Source organism: Tinamus guttatus, unplaced genomic scaffold (genome assembly GCF_059628265.1).
Source record: "Tinamus guttatus ecotype Peru unplaced genomic scaffold, ASM5962826v1 Tinamus_guttatus_pri_ptg000179l, whole genome shotgun sequence".
Classification (NCBI taxonomy): Eukaryota; Metazoa; Chordata; class Aves; order Tinamiformes; family Tinamidae; genus Tinamus; species Tinamus guttatus.
The window spans coordinates 57,957-78,442 of record NW_028288713.1 but is presented as its reverse complement, the minus strand read 5'-3'; the positions used below and the strand labels follow the sequence as shown (position 1 = coordinate 78,442).

The window sequence follows — 20,486 nt, the reverse complement described above, 5'->3', positions numbered from 1 at the left end:
CTGCAAAACTATGAACTCCCCCCTCAAGGACAGAGAGACAAACTTGCACTGTTTACACACTTCTAGTTCAGATATGTCAATAGCCTCCTGTGTAGCACTTGTATGACTAGATAATTGTCGTTAGCATTAAGCAGAAGTTGACAGAACAAAAAAAGGACAGTGAAGTTTATGCAGAATACATTCCACTCATTTTGCTGAGGTAGCGAAAGGGGAAGATGAGCTTGCATTGTTCTGTGTAAGAATTTTCTCCCTTATTACCTCTCTGTGCCTATTATTTTATGATGGTCTGATCTTCAGTGGTAAATAACCATTGAGGGACTCCAACTCAACAACAAGGGGTAAGTATTTTAGAAACTGAAAAAATGAATGTAACTTGAACATGAGATATTGCTAATCAGTTCTGATAAGTCAGTCCTAGCTTAGGGTTGTCCAATCTGTTTCATTTTCCCATTCCTTGAGAAAGGCCTGGAGAGGGAGAGCCAGTTCTGGATAAAGGCAAGACCACTTGAAAAGGGAGTATTATATATTCCACTCTGCTGCCTGCCAAAGTATTGTGAGTAATACCTGGAGCTTTTGCAGGCTTTGAGGCGCAGATTGGTCCTAGTGTACTGGAGAACAGTTCCTTTGACTGTAAAAAATAAATTTTGTTTACCCTGTTCTTGAGGACTTCAGAAAAGCAAATGTTTCTTCTAATCTCATGTTCCTAGTATTTAACTCTTGACCAGTTACTGCTTCATAAAGTGTGGAATAAATCTTAGCTTCACATTCCCCATCCTGCATTCCCCTGCCCTAAAGGCAGAGACATTTCTCTCAATTTCCTTGCTGCTTGGTTCTGCAAGCCAAGTGGTCTGTGGATAAATTGCAAATGTTTATTTCGAGTGAAAGTGAATTCTCAGTTTTCCTCTTCCTCAGTCAAAATAAAATAAGCTTGTCTCTGTGAACCTTTCCTGTAATACATGGCTAGCATGCTAAGGAATGGCTGTTGCCCTTGAACCAGTGGGATATGGAGGAACCCTAGCGCATGTGAGTGAAGGAACTTGCGTATTATCAGTCCCAAGCCGGACTGAACGTCAGTCTCCAGCCATGTGCGCACATGTGGTTTGTGTGTGTACAGGCCTTTTGGAGCCTTAAACCGAGTTATTCAAACCGAGTTCTGCTGGATTTACACATAATGGGCCAAACCAAACTTGCAGGTTGGCATTTCAAATGGCATGGGAATTTGTTGGGCAAGGTCCTACTGATTCAAAGCAGTCATTTACACAGACCTCTACAGAAAGCAAATGGATGAAAATTTTGGTGTTCTTTCTTCCAGGTAGGTGATAATACCCATACCAAAGTGCTAGTCCGTCCTTAGAGATGGTCATACTCAGCTTTTCCCATGACCACTTCTAAGCCCATAAACACTCACTAAAATGACTGCCTGCTTTCTTCTAAGAAATTGAGAATTCTGGCCATGCACAGTCACTTCTGGGGTTTAGGGCCTGAGGGAGCAAAAGGCTGAGAGAAGAGACAGAGCCTCTTTTGTCAGCTCCTTTTGTGGATCCCATAATTGGTTCTTGGCATGGCACTAAGAATTACTTTCCACCCTAGAGTACCATAAGCAAAGGTGGAGTGTAATGGAGGGCAAAGGCCTACAACAAAAGAAGACAAAGGAAAGAATGAGAAAGGACAGCTATGGCTGACAAATGCATCTTCTTGTAAGGCTATCGTGATTAAAAGGTAAAATACAGTTGCTAACAACATGGTAGTTTCTTATAAACAGGGAAGGACTGTTAAGGGAAAGTCCACTCGCATTAAAGCAAACAAACAGAAAAGCCCAATTGTTTACATCAGTGAAAATTACCAATATCCAATTTTAAAAGTGTGTAGGTTGACAATTTGCTTTTTTTTTCTCCTTTTCCTACTCCTTTTCTCAATTTTTTTCACTTGACAAGAAGTTAAAAACAAAACAGGGAAAATATTTTTTCAGTTTATAAAAACATGAAAGCTAATTAGGAAATACTTTCAACACTTTTTCTTAATTGAATGTAAAAAATATCAATTTATAATGTGTAACAGTCAAGATTTGAATATAAAGAATTTAAGAAATCTCTTAGCAAAACTTTGTTTAATGCAAGAATTTTCTTTTCTTGGATTTTGCTCATAGAAGAGCATTTTGGAAGCTGAACAAATTTGTAGACTTGATTTGATATACAGAAAGCCTCAGAGTGAGCTGCTGAATACTCTTCAAGGGCCAACCTAAATCACTTCCTTGTGTTATTAGAAGTAGAAGCTAAAGACTTTGTGGACTATTATAAGAATGCATGATATGTTGGATTTGTTCTGAAAATCTTTTTGAGTAGTCAATCTCTGTATCAACAACCAAAAATGGCACAATTCTGTTTTATCAGATAAAACTTACCCTCTTTCTCCTCTGCAGATGCTTTTTTTTCCCCCCCAAAGAAATCTTACTTTAAACATGTTATCAATTATCTATTCTTCAAAAATACACATTATTTGAAAACCGCTTTCTGCTTCCCCTCTGAAAATTAAAAAAATAAGCTGATTAGCAGATCAGTCAGTTGAGAAGCATAGAACTTAAAGTGCCCTAGCTTTCCAAATGAAAATGTTGGGCTTAAAAAAAAAAAAAAAAAAAAAAAAAAAAAAAACTTATGCTGTAATTTGCTTGTTTTCTCCACTCCCTTTTGGGCATGCCTGGCTTCCTCTATACATGGCAGCTTTCCTGCCCTGTGCTCATCAAACTAATCAATGTGATGGAGATGTTCCTCCAATGAAACCACTCATCTGCTGCCTCTTCTTACAAATGACATAGGTTGTACCAAAAACAAAAGGGTACACAAAATATACATCACTTTTCCTAGTATATGTCTTTGGCAGTGTATCGATTGGTGTTTTTACACAAGGAAACTCCTTGAGTTTTTTCCACAGAGTTAAATTAGTACCTGTAAGAAAGTTAGCAGACTGAAACCGTTGGAGACAGAAGTCTTTAAAATTACTGACTGTAATATGTACAGTAATAAGAAGCTGCCAGTTTGGTTCAGTCGTCTGATAGGGGCCACCTTAAGGTGAGAGGACTGTTTTATACTCTCATGCTGAAATTATGAGAGCAATCAGGAGGTGAAGATAATGTTTTCTAAGATACAGTGGCCAGACAAATCCACTTAAAATTTTTCTGAACACAATCCTTCTGTATTTTTTTTGTTGTGTGGAGTTTTTTTAGAAAAATTTTAATCCATTCATTGGTTTTTTTTGAAATATTTCTGGAAGTGCTCATTGTAACAAAGAGTGTTTTCTTTTTCTTTGTTTTCTTTTATTATATGAATTCTTTTTAATTAGGGATACAAAGAAAAGATAAATAAAATGAAAGAAAACAAAAGAAAAACAGAATCTTCATCTTCCTACTTTTCAAAGGTAAAAAGGGTATTAGGATTTGGGGATTTTTCCTTTTTCTTCTTCCCTTGTTTTCTTCTTTTTTCCCCACCCCCTTCAAGCAATTCTTTAAGCCTCTCTGTTGGACTTCTGCCTTACCGACTCCGTTCTCTGCTGTCTGAAAAACACCATGCTCTAGCTGAAGCTTTTCTACAGTTCATAGCATCTCTATATGGTATCTCTGGTAGATTGTAAAGGGTGAGATATTCTGGCAGCAGACATGCAAATAAAGTCTCCTTACTCTGTCCTTCTGTCCTACTGTCCTTCTACCAGCTCATGAAACTTTTGGAACTGAACTTTAAGACTGTTTTCCTTCCAGACTAATTAAGTAGAAAATACTCAACAGGTTTAAAAATTACTAGAGGGCCTCATAGACAGACTCATAAAGTTGCTCAGAAGTGTGACCTTCTAAACTTATTTTCCTTAGGAACTGAGGCTAAAAAGAAAGAAACTCAAAGGCATTGACATTTTTCCCATTGGAAAAATGACCTATACGCTGATCCTATTCAGAATTAAGCCCATTAACTTAGGTAAAAGGCTCCCAAACAACCTTGCCTGTTTTCAGGATACATTCATACTAAACCGTCAAATTCTAGATATGGCCCTGCTCCAGCAAAGCACTTAAGCATCCTAAATCAGATACCCCATTATATGGCATGCACATTGCTATTGAACGAACTGTGTAAATGAAAGCCTTAAAATGCTTTGCTTCAATTAAAATGCAGACAAACTTTCCCTCTAAGGATTCCTCCCATGCAGGAGATACCTGCAGCTTTGCATTTTAATCAGTGAACGGTCTCATCCTGCTCCCCTTAAAGTCACTAGAAAACCCCAGCTGATTCGGGGAAGCACTGATGCTGACAGAGCAAAACATGAAAAGAGAAAACTAAGAGAACTTATTCCTACTGGGTGTTGAGATGAGGACCTGTTTCCAAGGCACCTTCTCTTGTGTCCAAATACTGTTTGGAGATGGCATTGCCATTAATTAACATTTCATTACCCCAAGTAACTGACATTTAGAGCGACTCAAGGTGCACTACAAGAAAAAGTAGAGCCCAAGTTGGTGCTCATGATACCCTTCGTTTAATTCCTGTTCTGTGCAATTTCTTGGTTGTGCCTCTGGTACTCAGAAGAGTAGAGGTTGTAGGACATCTTCAGAGAGTCACTTGGTATGCCATGGACTCAGTTTTGATCTCACAGCTGCAAGGAATACTTTTTTTTCTTCAATAGGCAGCTTGAAAAGATAAAACATGTTAGTGGTAAGAGGTGTTGAGGTACTCTACCAGCATCTGGCCAGATAGATACTTCATTTGCGTCACTGAAAATCTTGCAGCCGCGAGCAATATGATACCAGAACAATCTAGTATGAATGTGCAGCAAAATGTAAAATAATTAAGCGTGCACTCAGAAAAGAAGTGTGCTTTTCTAGGTTAAAATATTCCTATAAATGTACTGCCAAAGTAAACCATGAGCCAAAGTGTGTCTGAAAAGCCTGTTGTTTCAGATTTCGACAGGAAAGCAGGTGTTTTATTAACCAGCAAATCCTAGAGAGAAAGAGATGATTAATGTAAATCAAAAGCTGCATGTCTTTCGAGTACAGAGAAGTATGAAGATGTGTCCATATCTGAATTTGGAGCTAGCTATTGAAAATCTTTTGTGAAGATATTTGTTATTGGTGGTTTGGCTGAAGCATTTTTGGGGCAATTGAAGTGAGTTATTTTGTGCGCTTCTAACTGTAAGTTAGACAGGTGATTTGTGCCTGAAACATTTAATTTTCTTAGGGCTCTGTCTGACTTCAGATGCTGCTATAGATACTATTCTATGCAAAGATAGAAAGTGATGTAAGAAAACATGGTGGGTGAACTGATGGAGGAACTGACAAGCAATACCTCAGTTCTTATGGTGAAAATGGCAGGGGAAAAAAAAAACACTAAAGTGATAAATTCCTACTTTGTTAGGTACTTGGGATACACTCCATTCTGGACTTCACTGTTACCTCTTGGTAACAGGAAAAAAAAAATAGCGTTTCTTGCTATTAGGACCTAATTGCCTACATTGGTAGGAATGCCCTAAAAGCATTATTTTTTTACAGATTTGTGCAACAGTGCTCAAACAATTTTCTTATTTGTCCTCAAAAATAGAAAACAGCTGATCAAAATTTCTGCGTATATGCATATAATTCCTAATTATTTCAGTAGTAGATAGTTAATTGGAGATTGACCTGATTCTCTTCTGCCTTCCCCCGCTTTTGGATCACTTTTAATGAGAAGTAAATATACCACAGTGAGCAGAATTACGCTTTTTTGATATAGAATAATTTCCCTCCCCACCAAAGTGTATGTGTGTATGTATTTGGTTGTAGGAGGAGTTTTTGTCTCCTCTTTGCTGAATTTGCTGACAGATAGTCTCTGGGGAAGGAACGTGTAATTACAATGCGAATGTGTTTTATGTGTTTTTTTTTCTCTAGATTGTTCTAGAAATATGAAACTCTAGCAGAAATTTTATGAAATTGGCAACAGTAGAGAAAGAGTAAGGAGGATGAATTAACTAAAACAGAATACATGGGAGAAAGATGGTGAAGCTTAAAAAGTTGAGCAAATGTCCTTTTGTTTTTTGTTTTTTCCTGTGGCCTTAAAAATCGCCTAATAAAACATTGGCTTATTGCATAGGTGCACTAATCACTTTTGATTTTAATCGTTACATTGCTATATTTTTCAAGCTATTTTATCGAGTCTGATTCTCAAAGGTGGCTCAAGAAAATGGAAATCACCTTCACAGTCCGTTTGTTTAGGTTTGGCAATGTGCTTGACTCAAAGCCAACAACTTCTATAAAGGACGCAGTTTGCCAAAATCTGTAACTTAAGACTAATAAACACCTGCAAACTGTGGAGAGTGGTTTATTTCTCTGCTAGGTTTATTACATAAGGCAGTCTGGTTTCAGATCTAGGCTTTCCTGTTCCACATGAGCTTGCAAAGAGCCCCATTATCAATCATTGAAAGTTACTAATGTTGCACATGATGATTTATAAAGTGCAAGTCTGAAGCCCTCTATTACATTTCCTAAATACATTTCCATGTCCACCTGCTCCTCTGATACACAGTGATGGTTTGTTGATGGTGTTTTGAACGGCACTGATTGGGCCCCTCTCCTCATAGGCTAATAAAGAATCAAGTAGAGCCAGGGAGGTACCTGGCAGCCTCTTTTAAGCTCCTGTCAACCCCAGATAGTGAATACCAGTGGCTGCCATGAAAATCTCTACATAGTACTTTATTGTATATGACAGAACAACTGGCCTGTTTTTTTTTTTAAAAAAAAATCTGTTCTTTTCCAAGCCAAGTGACAATATTATTTAGTTAATCAAAGTAAAGACCTGCTTTCATAGTTGGTCATTTTCCTGTCTTGCTCTGTGTTCCTTTTTGGGAATTGGGATCCATCATAAGTCTCATTCACCAGAAGGGAGGCTTGTAACTGGCTGCAATGCAGAGGGAATCAAAGTCTCCAAAGAACGCTTTTAAACAAGCACAAAACCAGAGAAGAGCAAAGTTCAAGAGAGTGCCAGGAGGAGAAATACAATCTAGCAGCATTCTAGATTATATGTGCTTTGCAGAGGTCAAAAAGAGTTTTGTAGTCATTGAAGAGAGGGCTGGGGTGGGGGAAAGGGTTAATAAAATCCTATATGTTAATTTTCCCCTATATGTTAATTTTGTTGGGAAAATCTGCATTGTGTTGGTGTGGAAATTCTTGTTTGTTTGCCTTTGTGGCATTTGGGAAAAATAAAAGTCTGAAATGGAAGAGGATAGCAGCCACTTAGTTGAAGTTTTAGTTTCCTGTAGGAGTCTTTGAAGAGCCAGTAGACAGAGTTATCTGGTGCAGCTCTGGGTCTTTGTAACCGTTTTCAGCATATGTTTGGTATTTGAAAAAAAAAAAAAAACAATGAGAGGGACTGGAATATTCTTCAGTTCCTACTCTTTGGTTTCACTCCATCTTGTATTTGATATAAGGAACTTTATTGCTAGAAAAAACTATTGCAACAATTATGGTAATACGTTTGTATCAACCAGCAGCAGACAGGCTTAACCTCAAGAGAAGTGCTTAATTAGCTCAAATTGGTAAAGGAGGTTAAATCGGTGCACGCTGCATTTATTTTTCCTCCAGAGGGGAGGTGCTGGAGCTGGGAAATCTCTGGTAGGCTTTTTCTTCGCTATGGAAATGTCAAAGACTTGCAAGGTGTACTGGTGGTACATACTCCATATGCACGTTTCTGATGATATGTCTAATAAGATATGTCCTTTGTGAGTCTTTTCGTTGTTTGCCAGTGGTAAAGGAAGAGACTTGCTCTTGGTTTTGGGTTTTGTGCAGTATGGATGACTGCAATTAAAGAACTGGTTGGCAGAAAAACATGAATGTGCAGCATAAGGCTAGGAAGGAGACTGAAAATATCTCATTATGTGAGAGATGAGAGCCACACGCATGACTGCGTGAGTCATCAATGTGCCCTGATGGTGGTGAAGCTCTAACCACATACTGGACTGCACAAGTGAGAGCTGTCATGAGGCCACATCTGTGTCTCTTACTCAAAAGTAGGTTCAGATTTCGGCAAGAAATCAGAGCAAAAGCAGCCAAGTCTGAGATGTCTGGAGGACATGTACATGAAGGTGCTGGGGCAACAGGGCTTGTTCAGTCTGCAGAAGAGGAGGATAAGAATGAGTTAAATGCTGTCTGGCATTTAAAAGAAATGGAAGACAGAGCTGAATTCTTAGACATGCCCAGCAAAAAGCTAAGAGGCAACAGCCAAAAGTTGCAGGTAGAAAAAGTTTATCTTGGCTTAAGAATAAATTATTTCTGGGGCGAAACATTAAATATCACTCAGGGAATGGGTCATGATTTCCCAGTGAGGTTGTGGAATCTCCCTGCTTAGAGATAGTAAAGCTCATCTTCTCCAGGTCTTCAGCAACTCCATCTAAGTCAGAAGTTAGTCCTACTTTGAGGAAGAGGTTGAAATAAATGATCTACAGAGGTTCTTCACAAATTTAAGCTTTCTGTGATTCTAAAAACTAGCTGAATGGAAACAAGGGAAAAAAAAAACAAAAAACAAAAACAAAAACAAAACCCTGGTTCCTCATCTCAGCTTTTCCCCGAAGCCTCCAATTCCTCCAACAGTTAAAGAAATTCAGAAAAAATACTGTCAATCACCCCTCACCTCACCATTACTATTAATGGTGAATATAACAGTGACCATTTCTTTTCTTTCTTTTTTTTTCTTTCTTTCAATTAAAAAAAAACAAAAGCCTACATTTAGGCTCAGCTATGATAAGAAGCATGCTGAACTAAAATGATCTTAATTGCTGTGAGTAGAAAGAAGTTGGCCCATTCTTGTGTTTGAAATGCTGCTTGAATGTTTTGAATTCTTATCCATTGCTACAAGTTTTTAGTTTGATGAGCAAAATGAGTAAAAGCTCCTGCATTGATGTCGATTTGTCCATTTTCATTATTTCTGTTAATTATTGACACAATAAATGTTTTCTTTTTCCATTTGTTCCAGCACACATCTTCCAAATGTCGAAAAAATATTACATTTGTTTTACTTCTTTAGTAATGATCCAACTTTTACAGCAGATGCAAATAACTAGAGCAGTGTTTTATTCTCTTACCTGAAATTTTTAATACTGTCAGTAAAATAATTATGTTGTAATGTTGAGATCATAAAAATTAATTTTGTTTAACATAATGATTTTTTAAATATTTTTTACAGTGTTACTGTTAATAGGCCATTTAAACTACTGCAAAACAATTTTACGACATGGCGAAAAAAGTGGAACAAGTGATGAAATCTCAAAATAGTTGCTAGCCTCTGAACAAGAGCTCAAAGGAATTACAGAAATTCTGTGTCTCAAACTGTTACAAAATCTCAGTTATTCACTATGTAGGGGTTAAATCAGCTATTTCCTCTCATTTGGGTTTGCAATTTCTTTCATTACTGAATGTGGCAGTAACAACCAGCAGGACTGTAAAAACAGAATATTACAGAACTTATCAAACAGTCCTAATTTGGAAAGTTAGGAATTATGCCTTGTGCCCACTGAACTCAGGGAGAGTGCTGGCTTGGGCTTTAGTAACATGGACTTTGATTCAGAGTTCGTTAAGTCTTGGTAGGATATACATCTTTTGAGCACATTAACTGACCTTTTGATCTCATTCAAAGTCAGTGATGGTTATTTTCTTAGTAATTAAAGTGAGGATTTTACCTGCAGTAGTCTTCCTATACAGAGTGTAGTCTTAACCTTCATTTCTGAAATTGTTGAGTAGCACTTAAACCAGGTGAGATTTATCTCTCTGCCCATCATTGGCATTCTCGGTGAACAGTGTGTACATACATGCAGTATCAAGCTGCATGAACACAGATATGATTCTTCTCAACGCTGAGTTCAGCGATGTCTTAATTAATTACAGCATATTGAGATTAAAGCAACAAGATCGCTTTTGTGTTAAACAAGAAGCTCGCATTCTTTACTGATGAGCTGTGCTCCTCTTTCCCTCCTGGTGATCACAGGCAGCATTTCTTAAAAACAACCCCCTCGGCCCCCCAGAAGAAATCCTTTGTAACTTGTGGTTGACCTAATTGTGCAGCGGCAATGCCCTTACAGCTAAGCAAGGGGGACCCGGGGGGATGAAACTAATTTGGGCTTTGCCGATTCCATAACCTCCTGTGTGATGTAGGTAAGTGGGAATGCGTGCAGGATGCTGGTGGGCACTGTCTCATCCCAGTCAGGAATGAGACATCGCAGAAATTTGAGAGCAACTTCAGAACTACAAATCAAATTGGACTCCCCCTGCAGCATAGCACCCCACTTGAAGCCAATGGACTTGGTTACACATTGCTGAAAGAAGAGCTTGGTATTTTTATGCGTTTAGAAATAGAGAGTCTTCTTAGGCACAGCATTGTTTCAGCAGTGCTTTAATATATTTGTGGCAATTGTTAGTCGTGTGTCCATTTGTCCAATCCTGAACTGCTTGTTTAGCATTATCTATCATACGGGTATTTTTTCCTGCATAAGCTCTCGGAGATCAGAGACCATATCTGAAATCTTAATGTAATGACAGAAAAGAAAGACACAAATGTTGGGATTCTTCAAAAAACAAATAACCTCAGTCAGCTGCCATTGTGGGGATCACACTGTGCTCAGTGTGTAGTCTTTTTCTGCTTCTCCTTCTGGAGAAAATTATGCAAAAGTTGCAAGGCAAAATCTCATCTATTACTGTTGTAATGTATTACATTGTCTCTATGCACAAATCAGTAAGGTATGGAAGATTTTTTTTTGACTCCCAAAGTCAGGACCATTCAGTAAGCTGATCTAGGGTTTTTTCATGATGTGTGTCTTGTGTCAACTTGACCATGAGGCAGCAGTGTGCTCTTGTGGCCAAGAAAGCCAATGGGATCCTGGGGTGCATTAAGAAGAGCATCTCCAGCAGGTCGAGGGAGGTGATCCTGTCCCTCTACTCAGCCCTGGTGGGGCCGCATCTGGAGTATTGTGTCCAGTTCTGGGCTCCACAGTACAAGAGGGATGTGGAGCTGCTGGAGAGAGTCCAGCACAGGGCCACAAGGATGATCCTGGAATCAAAAGCCTGGAACATCTGCCCTATGAGGAGAGGCTGAGGGAGCTGGGCCGGTTCAGCCTGGAGAAGAGAAGGCTGAGAGGGGATCTAATCAGTGTCTATAAGTACCTCAAGGTAGGGAGTGAAGAGTATGGTGCTGCTCTCTTTTCAGTGGTGGCCACCGATAGAACTAGAGGTAATGGCCACAAACTGAAGCACCAAAAGTTCCACAGGAACTTAAGGAAAATTTTTTTAACAGTGAGGGTGCCAGAGCACTGGAACAGGCTGCCCAGAGAGGTTGTGGAGTCTCCTTCTCTGGAGATCTTCAAAACCCACTTGAATGCAGTCCTGTGCCATGTGCTCTAGGTGACCCTGCGTGTGCAGGGGGGTTGGACTAGATGACCTCTAGAGGTCCCTTTGAACCTTAAGCATTCTATGATTCTATGATGTGTGGCATTAGTTAGCTGAGTGCTCTTGCAGCCCATCATTTTCAGTTTACGCTCATGGAAACCTAACAAAGAGAATGGAAGGAAGAACAATCTCCATCTGCCTAAGGATGTCTCCACTTTAAAATAAGGGTATTTTCTTGCTGCTGTTAGTTGAAACACAGTTGTTGACATAGGACTTTAGTGTTCATATTTTGTGTGTGTGCTTCATGTTTGGGTGAGTAGTAGTGGAAATCTACTACCAATTCACTGTAGTCTTATCACAAAGTATATAGAGCACTGCCCTGACAAACTGGTAGGCTTGAAGAAAGAGAATTATTTCACTTTTGTGCAAACTTTTGAATAGAAGGATTCTTCTCTGTATTGCTGTGCTTGAGAATAGAATTGCAGTTTAAGACGTTGAATAAGTAAGACCTGCTGTTGTATAAGGAAGATCTGCTATTGGACTGAATGGTGCAGCTAGAGAGATCTAGAGCTGATGGATCCGTTCTCACATAGTCACTGATAATACGAGACTTGGTTTTCTTTTATTGTTGTTGTTGTCACTATATGGAAAGTCAGGGTAGGCAGCAGTCCTGTAGTTGGACTTGCTGAATAACATCAGTAAGAGGGTTTTATTACTCCAATAGGCTAGTATGATTGTGTGACTAAAAGGGATTCCTGAATGGGAAGGTGCAAGCAAGTTCTTCTACGCCAGAAAATATTTCTGGCAGGGAAGAGGAGGATCGGAAGAGTTAGACAGCTCGTGAAGAAAAACCTGCCATCCCTGTCAGGGTCTGGAAGTAGGTAACGTGTTACACATTGTTGCCCCAGCTATCTGTGGGACTAATTAATGGTGGCCTTTACTATATAGAGGTCTCTTTGCATCAAGGTACACTGCATTGTGCATTACTTCAAAACTTTCCAAGGATTCCTACTCTCTAAATTACTTTCTTTGCTATACCATATCTCACTTTATTCTTAACGTATTATAGCTTTTACTAACCACTGACTGTTCGCTGTTGTCTTTTTATTATGTATCTTTGTGGCTATGATTGCTTGGTGATTAATGTCAAATAATTCTTATTTTTCCTTAATATTGGTTTGTTTTCCTGACAGCTCTTCTGTCATGAGCATGACATAATGCATCCAGTGACGTATACTCAGTTCTTTTAATTGATATTCTTAGTTGGAATGATCTCTTGGTTTAAATCTGGAACCTAGAGCTAATGTTGTAGAAATTAAGGTCAAAGAAATCAAGTAACATTTCTTACAAAGTCACAATAGAGTCTTTGTATCATCTTCCATCATTAATATTGGTGCTTGACAGCACTTATAGCTCCAATTGTGATTTGTAACCCTGTGAATTTTATTGCTTCTGCTGTCAGAAATCAATTTCAGCACTTAATGGCATCTTGTAACCTCAGTCAAGAAGAATGTTGGTTTCATTTTTATTTTAATTTTACACAAAGGTTCCCTGTTGAAGTGCATGTTAAAATAATTTCTATGATACCTATTTTTCCTCTCACTTTAAAGAAAATACTTCGGTATATGCAGCATAATAGAATTTTTTTCTCTCTCTGTTATTTTTATTGGCTTGTCACTTCATATATACTTCAAAAACTTGCACATTCTGACCCTACAAACAGTTAAGTGTATGCTTGCTCATAATCATGCTTAGAGACCTGAGACTTCTCCTGTAATTAACATCCACCGCAATTGTTTGCAGGATCAGGCTATAACATACGTTGCTTAATCTTTCTTTTGCTTACTGAGTTTGAAAAAGAGAATGGAGCAGGTTCATAATTTCAAAGGAAACATTCATTTATTCATCTACATTGATTCCTTTTGATCAAAAAAGTATGTTTGGGCTTAAGTTTGTCTTCATTTTTTTCTGAAATTATTGGTGTTATTGAGAGTTTCCGTTTACTGGCATAATTGCAACATGGAGTCCATATTTGTACATTTGCTAAGGAAAATAGCAAAATTATATTTTTCACAACAAACAAAAAAAAAGGCAGAAGGCATCAAATTAAAGAAAAGCATGAAAAATTTGTACTGTGTCTGACATCATCAGGTCTCATCATCACTTGCAACTTTAACGGAGTTAAACATGCAAAGTTCGTTATCTCTTCATCTCCTTCCTTATAAACAATTTAAAAATGGAAAAAAATCCACTGTTTTAAGCATGATAGTGTCTACTTTTCTGTTACATGTTTTAGTTGATTTTGTATGCTTTGCAAAAGAGATGGCTGTTATTCTCCCCACTTAACACAGAGAAAATTGAAGAGTGGTGAAATAGCAATTCACTCAGTGGTCTAGCAATAGATCTAATTTACCAATTTAGTGTCCTAATTGAGAAATGCTGCCCATTTTTAGTTTGTTATAGACTTCTTATATATTTGGCGGCATGCAAGAGGAATAATAAGATTATGTCATCAGAAGTGATAACATTTTTTTTTTTTTGTAGTTCATCATTTAAACTTTGGTTTATTGTTGAAGTTGAATTTTTTCTGTCTTTTTTATTATTATTAGTTTTTGTTTATGCCATTCCTACCATTTCAGTTAAATTTACTTTTCTGCCCTTTAATTTGAGGAAGCTGAAAGCTCCCATTTCTCTAGTCCTCCAAGAAGCTGTCCCTGGAGAGTTGTTTCTTGAGAGAATAAGGGAACAGATACAAATGGAATAAAACCTAAATTTTACAGAACAGATGAGACAAGCCATGTTTCTAAAACCTAACAGCAAAATTCTATTATTTTGCAAATCATCTTTACCATGTATACAAATATTGAGCTCCATCCTACTGCTTCTACTGGAATTAATGTATTCTTTTCCAACTGCAATGGAATGAATGTTGTAGAGATCTGGAACCAATGAAGTCAATGGCAAAACGCCCATTGAGTTCAGTGGGTTCAGGATCTCACTCTTGGTGGTTTAATTTATTTACTAGTGAGTTTCAGCTAACTCTTTGGGTTTTTTCATTTGTTTTCCTGTATTTCATTCAGAAAGCCTGCTGCCTGCACGTGATAATGTTTATGTAGTCGATGATGTGGTTCTGGAGCTATCGGAGGTGGAAGAAACAGCATCAGAAAGCAGCTGTTTTGCATCTGAGGAGACCACCGAGGACTCTGGTGTCGTGAGCTCCCCATCAGATATTGTATCTTTGGATTCACAAAATGACAGTGTGAAGTCGAGAGACAAGTGGGTTAATGGCTTCCTGGACTCTGCTGAGGCGGAGCCCATGTATGGCATAGACACGTGTCCTGCCAGGGCTGCCTGCTGCGAGAACGTGGGGTCCGACAGTGCTCCAGAGAGGTAAGAACCCATTTGCAGCCGACTCTTTGAGAATGTCCCCTTTACAAAGAGAATCACTTAAATCACAAAATCAGCTTCTTTTACTGTCTTCTGCATTTTCATAAACCAGTACCAATGCCACGGGACTCCTCCCAATGCAAATGCTCAGTGCCAATACTTGTAGCAACAGGCTACAAAAAAGGTCACTTTTTTGTTGGAACTTGTAGTTACATTTCTTGCAACAAGGCCACTGCCCTCCAGAGTTAATTCTTCAAAAAAGAGTGAAATAGTTTTGTTAGAGTTTGGTTTGTTCTGTAGTACATAGCACATGAGATACTTCAAATTTTACTCTGTGTTGAACTAGAAAAATTACATGCAGGGCAGATGCAAGCATAAGGCGGAAAGAATAAAGTCACTTAAAGCTAGGTAGGGAAGGATTGTATCCAGTGAAATTTAGGATTTGGTTTGTGTGTGTGCATATATGCCCTACTGCTTCTAACATCCATTGCTGTTATACATATGGTGTTCTTTTCAGCATATTCCATCCCCTACCTTTTTTTTTCTTAATAAATAAATCAACATTTTCCTGAAGGTTTTGCAAAAAAGTGCAAGAACCTGAAATTTAACTAGAAACTACCTGCAAGCACAAGTGACTCTGACAGTGTTTGTTTGCCAAAACTCACATAGCTGGTGGCAGAGCTGCAAAGAGAACCCAAAATTTATAGGACTTTGCAAATACAAACTGGCCAAATAGGAAGTTGTGCCTGCAGCAAGGAGGGTGGCCTGGTGGTACTCACAGGGATCCACTCTGTGTGATGCTGCAGAGTCATGGGATAGGGGCCAGAAATTCCTCTGAATTCTCAGTTGACACAAAGTCTGTGCTTTCTGGTCTCTCTCCATTCCGCTGCTAATCTGTAGCCCCTTCATAAGTATATGTATCATGACCTAGTTATTTCCTTCCACACATTTCTGAAGGAGAACTTCATTTTGGATCATGCAGTCAGGGACAAATTAGGCCAAAGTCAGTATTTACCCTGTTGGAATAATCTTTGGGCTTTTCTTTTCCCATCAGTTTCAACAGGGACAAGGTCAAGTCTCATTCAGATACTTGCTTAACAATGCATTCTTCCCTGTGGTTTGGCCTTTTACAATTTCTTAGATCCTTGTGCAGTGTCTGTATGGAGGCTTATATAGGCTAGACTAATATATGGTAGCTGCAATTAACATTCCAGGCCTAATCCAAAAAAAGCAACCTATTAATTTCAGTAGACATAGATCAGGCCTTGTTAGATAATTAGAGCAATCCCAACTTTCCTCCAAACTGCAGGATCCAAACTGGAAAAAACACATGCACATCCAGGAAAAATAATACAAGTTACCATAATGATCAATAAAGACATCAAAGAAATAGCCTTGAAGAGCAATCCTAATCAGTGAAAAATATCTGGGATTTGTCCTATATTTTAGTGCAATAAAAGAGGCCATTATAACCAAAGTAATACGCTAGCTCTTGCAAGTTAGTGTTTTCCTTATTTTTCACATCAGTGAAAGGTAGACATTTTTTTCCATTGGATTGAGATTTATCTTTGCTCACAAATATGCAAACTTTGCAATAATAGAGACAAAGGGGCAAGAAGATACAACATGCCCTCAGCCACTTTGCACATGACACTGGCTTGGGGGAGTGCTTCACAGGCTGGTGGTCAGAGGCATCCTTGCCAGGCTGGAGGAATGGGTGTGTTCTCTTGCTCATGAGGTCTAGTATTCTTTAGGCTTTGGGACAGTAAAATTATTGCAGATCAGCTTTAGGGCACTGAACATTTGTGAATGATTTTAGTCTTCTGGAAGTCTTTAGACTGCCACAGCAGAGATACTGATAGTGTCTTTTAAGCGTTGCACTTTTAGCTTATATTTGTAAACAAGCCATATTTGGAAATTGTGCTCTTTCAGCTCTTTTTGAGGTCAAATTGCTAAATTTTCAAAATTTACTTCCTAAGTGCAGAGGGAAAAAAAGCTGTTTTTTTTAAGATAATTGTTTTAGGTTAAAAAAAAATGATAGCAACCTATATAATTTTTAGACCTGTTTAAAACCTGTGAAAATCTTGAATCAGTTCTGAGTAGAATTTTGGTTATAGCTAAATCTGGAGAACATCAGTTTCAAAGTTTTGCTCTCTTAGTCCTTCTCGGCCCACTGATAAAATCTCTTGGGAGCTCTGATACTGTACATGGTTCTTCTGATGAACAAAGACTGTTTTTGTGGCCAAATGAGCCTTCTGAATCCTCAGTTGAGGTAAAATGTGTCGTTTGTGTGAGTAACTGGTATCATGATATATGGAATTTTGAGTATGTTTCATACTTAAAGGAAAATTATACATGGAGCTTAATAATTGCTGTTATATTCTGTCAGTCAATGTACTACGATCAAACTCAATTATAAAAGGAAAATAAAGGTATTTGGAGGACGTGTCATGGCTGAGAGTAACAGTAGTTAGCAGCAATGAGACAAGCGTCCTCCTTAAGTCTAAGCTCCATGGAAGCCAGAAATTTCATTTAGGGACTAATTTGGACCAGCCTTTGGGAAAAAAAAGCTAATAAATGACTGATATTTAGCTTATCTTTGTAAACGACAAGCTGACCAAAATTCTTGGCTTAGCATTGTCCTGTGGAATAACTAATTCACAGGCTTTATAATTCTTTATATTAAAACCATATTATATTGTGTGCATAACCAAAAGTACTCTTAAAGTAGGATCAAATCATATTTAGAAAGGAATGAGGCTTTAAAGAAAGCAGAAGTGCTATTTTGCAGGTATGTTTTGAAGAACCAGAGTGAAAAGAAGGATCAAATCTAAAGGTCTTATGTAGGTTTAATCTAAAGGCTTATTCTGTGCATCACTGGACTATCAAGAATATTTTGCCGTGGTGTTTTCTTTGGTTGATTACATTTTTCTTTTTAATTCACTTTTTGTTGACCTTCAGGAATTACGTAAGTCCTCTGGGTAGTCTCTATGCAGCACGGATGCCTGGCAGCCCTGGAAAATCACACAGAATCACAGAATGGTTGAAGTTGGAAGGGACCCCTGGGGACCATCTAGTCCAACGCCCCTGCTAGAGCAGGGACACCTTATTCACTAAATTTAAAAAAATGTGAACAATAATAATAAAAAATATGGCCATCTCAGATCTGTTATTTGCACCTGTGAACAAATTTGGGCAATCACAGCAGAGATTTTTGGACAGAGTCTTCTGCACCTCGCTCCTCTACTCTTGAAGTCAAGGATAGCTCTGAGGTTTTAAGGGCATGCTTTTCATCGTGCAGTGGATTTGTCTCTTCACAGCACTGTGTAATATATGGCCAGACCAGAAATTGCCCATAGCACTGGCTTCACAGTAGCAACACAGTCTGGAGTTCCCAGAGTATAAAAACGGAGCAGATTTACCTAAGAGTGTCCCAGTACTAGGGATTTCCCACCAGGGTCTTATTTTCCAGTTCATGGAGCAACTTGCAGGTACACTCTTCTTTTGGGATATTTTGTTTTCTTCTTTGGGGATATTTTGTTTAAGTAACTGTAATCCAGATATGCATATCAGTTGGGTAGCATGTAGAGCATCAAATCAGATGTCAAAGCCAAGGTCTACTCTTGACTCTGCCTCCTCTAACCTATTGCACCAGCTCAGTCTGCCTCTCATGTCCCCTGCAGCCTCTTACTGCTTTCCAAGTAAAAGTGTGCACGCAGCTGTCCTCTCCCATGGCATGTCTGTGTAGTGCCTGGTAGAGCAGCTAGAGGTGAAGAGGGCTACCACCGTATGAATAACTGATACACACAACGCTTGACAGCGAACATTTTAATACTAACTGCTGACTGAACCCTGTTCAGCATGGTTCTCTTTCTTCGTATCCTTCCTTACAGCTGATTTCTGTGTCATGTATCTGTTCAACACATTTTAATATATAGTGTTAAATGAGTAACAAGAAAACCACAGAGAAGCTGAAATGTTGCTTACGTAGCAGTAAACACATCTCATGATCTCACACTGTTGCAACTCCTGTCCTCCCATACCCCCTCTTTTCCCATCCCATGTATGGTGTCATCACACAAGCTCCTGGGGGCAGGGATCAGTCAGTTTTATATGCCTGTAAAGCATCATGCACACCTACTGTCTGGAGCTGTATAAGTAATTACACATTTAAAATTATGTTAAAATAACATTATTAGGGATGCTAAGTTGCACGCTCGAACTTAGGTAACATTAAAGCTGCGAGTGTAACCTTAATTTCCCCCCACTTTGTAAAGTATGATAAAGTCGGTAGTTATGCGATCACATTCTGTTTTGTTGTATTTTCTCTCTAGGTTTCAGAACTCAAGTAATGGAGCAGGTATATCACAGTTTGCTCTCAGTTCAAACTCTCTTCTGAAGGCAGGACTATTTAATTTCTTCTTGGTGTTGCATCTTACTCCTTACACTAATATTCATGTGCCATACAGACTTTAATTTCTCCTCACCGTATTCATGTGGGATTAAAATAGGTCAGGTCCTACTATAGAGCTGTGGCACGGAGAGTCAAGACAAAATGACCAGGTAGACCATGCAGGATCTATTCTTGCAGAGGGCTGAGCCCTTCGTGTTTCAGAATGGACCTCTCCATTCCCTGCAAGACTTGTTCTTGGAATTCATTTGACCCTTTGGGCTCAAAAAAAACCAACAGAATAATGAAGATTGTAATAAAAATTGTCATGCTTTAGGAAAAAGGTGTAATTTCCCAATGGTATAAGCAAATTAATTTAAAGTTTTAAAGGAAGCTTCAATAGTGGGTCGTTCTGTTGGCTTCACACAGAGCAATACAAACATCTTAAAATATTTTAATACTTTTAGGATTTAATAAAGAAATTAAAAAAATTGTAAAATGAATGTGCTAGTTATAAAGGTAAATAAATACAGAGATTGTGATTTGACTGAGAAAAAAAAAAAAACAACCTTTCTGAGGTCTTGGTTTACTCACGTAATTTACTGTTTTTGTAGCGATGAATAAGAAATATGTTTTTCAAGTAAAGTTAAGTTAAGGATGTGGGCAGAGGAACCCTACTTCACTCAGTTAATGCTCTTGATATGGGTTCAGAGAATCTCATTTTCTCTCTTTCGTGTCAGAATTTGTTAAATTTGGCTCTGATTCTGGTAGCCAGAGCTATTGCGAGGAGAAAGGAAAGAATCTTGTTAGCAATCTGAGAAATACTGGCTGTTGGTTACAAAACTTTTAGTTTTCTTGATGATTGATTTAAAAACAGAAGCTAATGAAAGGGTAGAGGTGGATGAATTAGTTCTACTTAAAATTAAGTCCATTGAAATTCAAATGTTAGAGTTTTGAATTCCTCTAAGGAAAGAAAAGGGGGGAAAGAAGTTGATAGTTGGAGGAATTTAATGATGAAAATGGTCACAGGAAGATAAACAAAGTACTTCATGGAGGAAGGCAGACAGGAAAAGGAAAGCTCTAGATAAAAATAGCAATGTATTTTGTATATATGCATATAAGCCTGCATATACAAAAGCGTTCTATATAATCACCCATCACACCAGTCTTTGAAAAAGATGGGAAAGATTTATGTTGTTGTTTCTAGCTAGGTCAGGTTTTATTTTAGCCAGGTAGATATGTGTTTTACTTTATTGAAATGAGAAATATACTTTCAAGGGGGAGGATGGAAGAGAAAGGGTTAAAGTACCAGGAAGAAGAATTTCAGGGGTGAAA

At 38.3% G+C, this 20,486-nt stretch overlaps 1 protein-coding gene across 1 annotated transcript in view; it reads left to right on the top strand.

Moving 5' to 3' along the window:
* The window catches only part of LOC104564594 (protein cordon-bleu), a 107,057-nt gene that overhangs the window by 68,349 nt on the left and 18,222 nt on the right, over positions 1-20,486 (top strand). The window contains exons 10-11 of the mRNA XM_088523302.1: positions 14,455-14,764; positions 18,153-18,160. Of these exons, the coding sequence (XP_088379428.1) occupies positions 14,455-14,764; positions 18,153-18,160 (318 nt within the window). The remainder of the gene's footprint in view (positions 1-14,454; positions 14,765-18,152; positions 18,161-20,486) is intronic.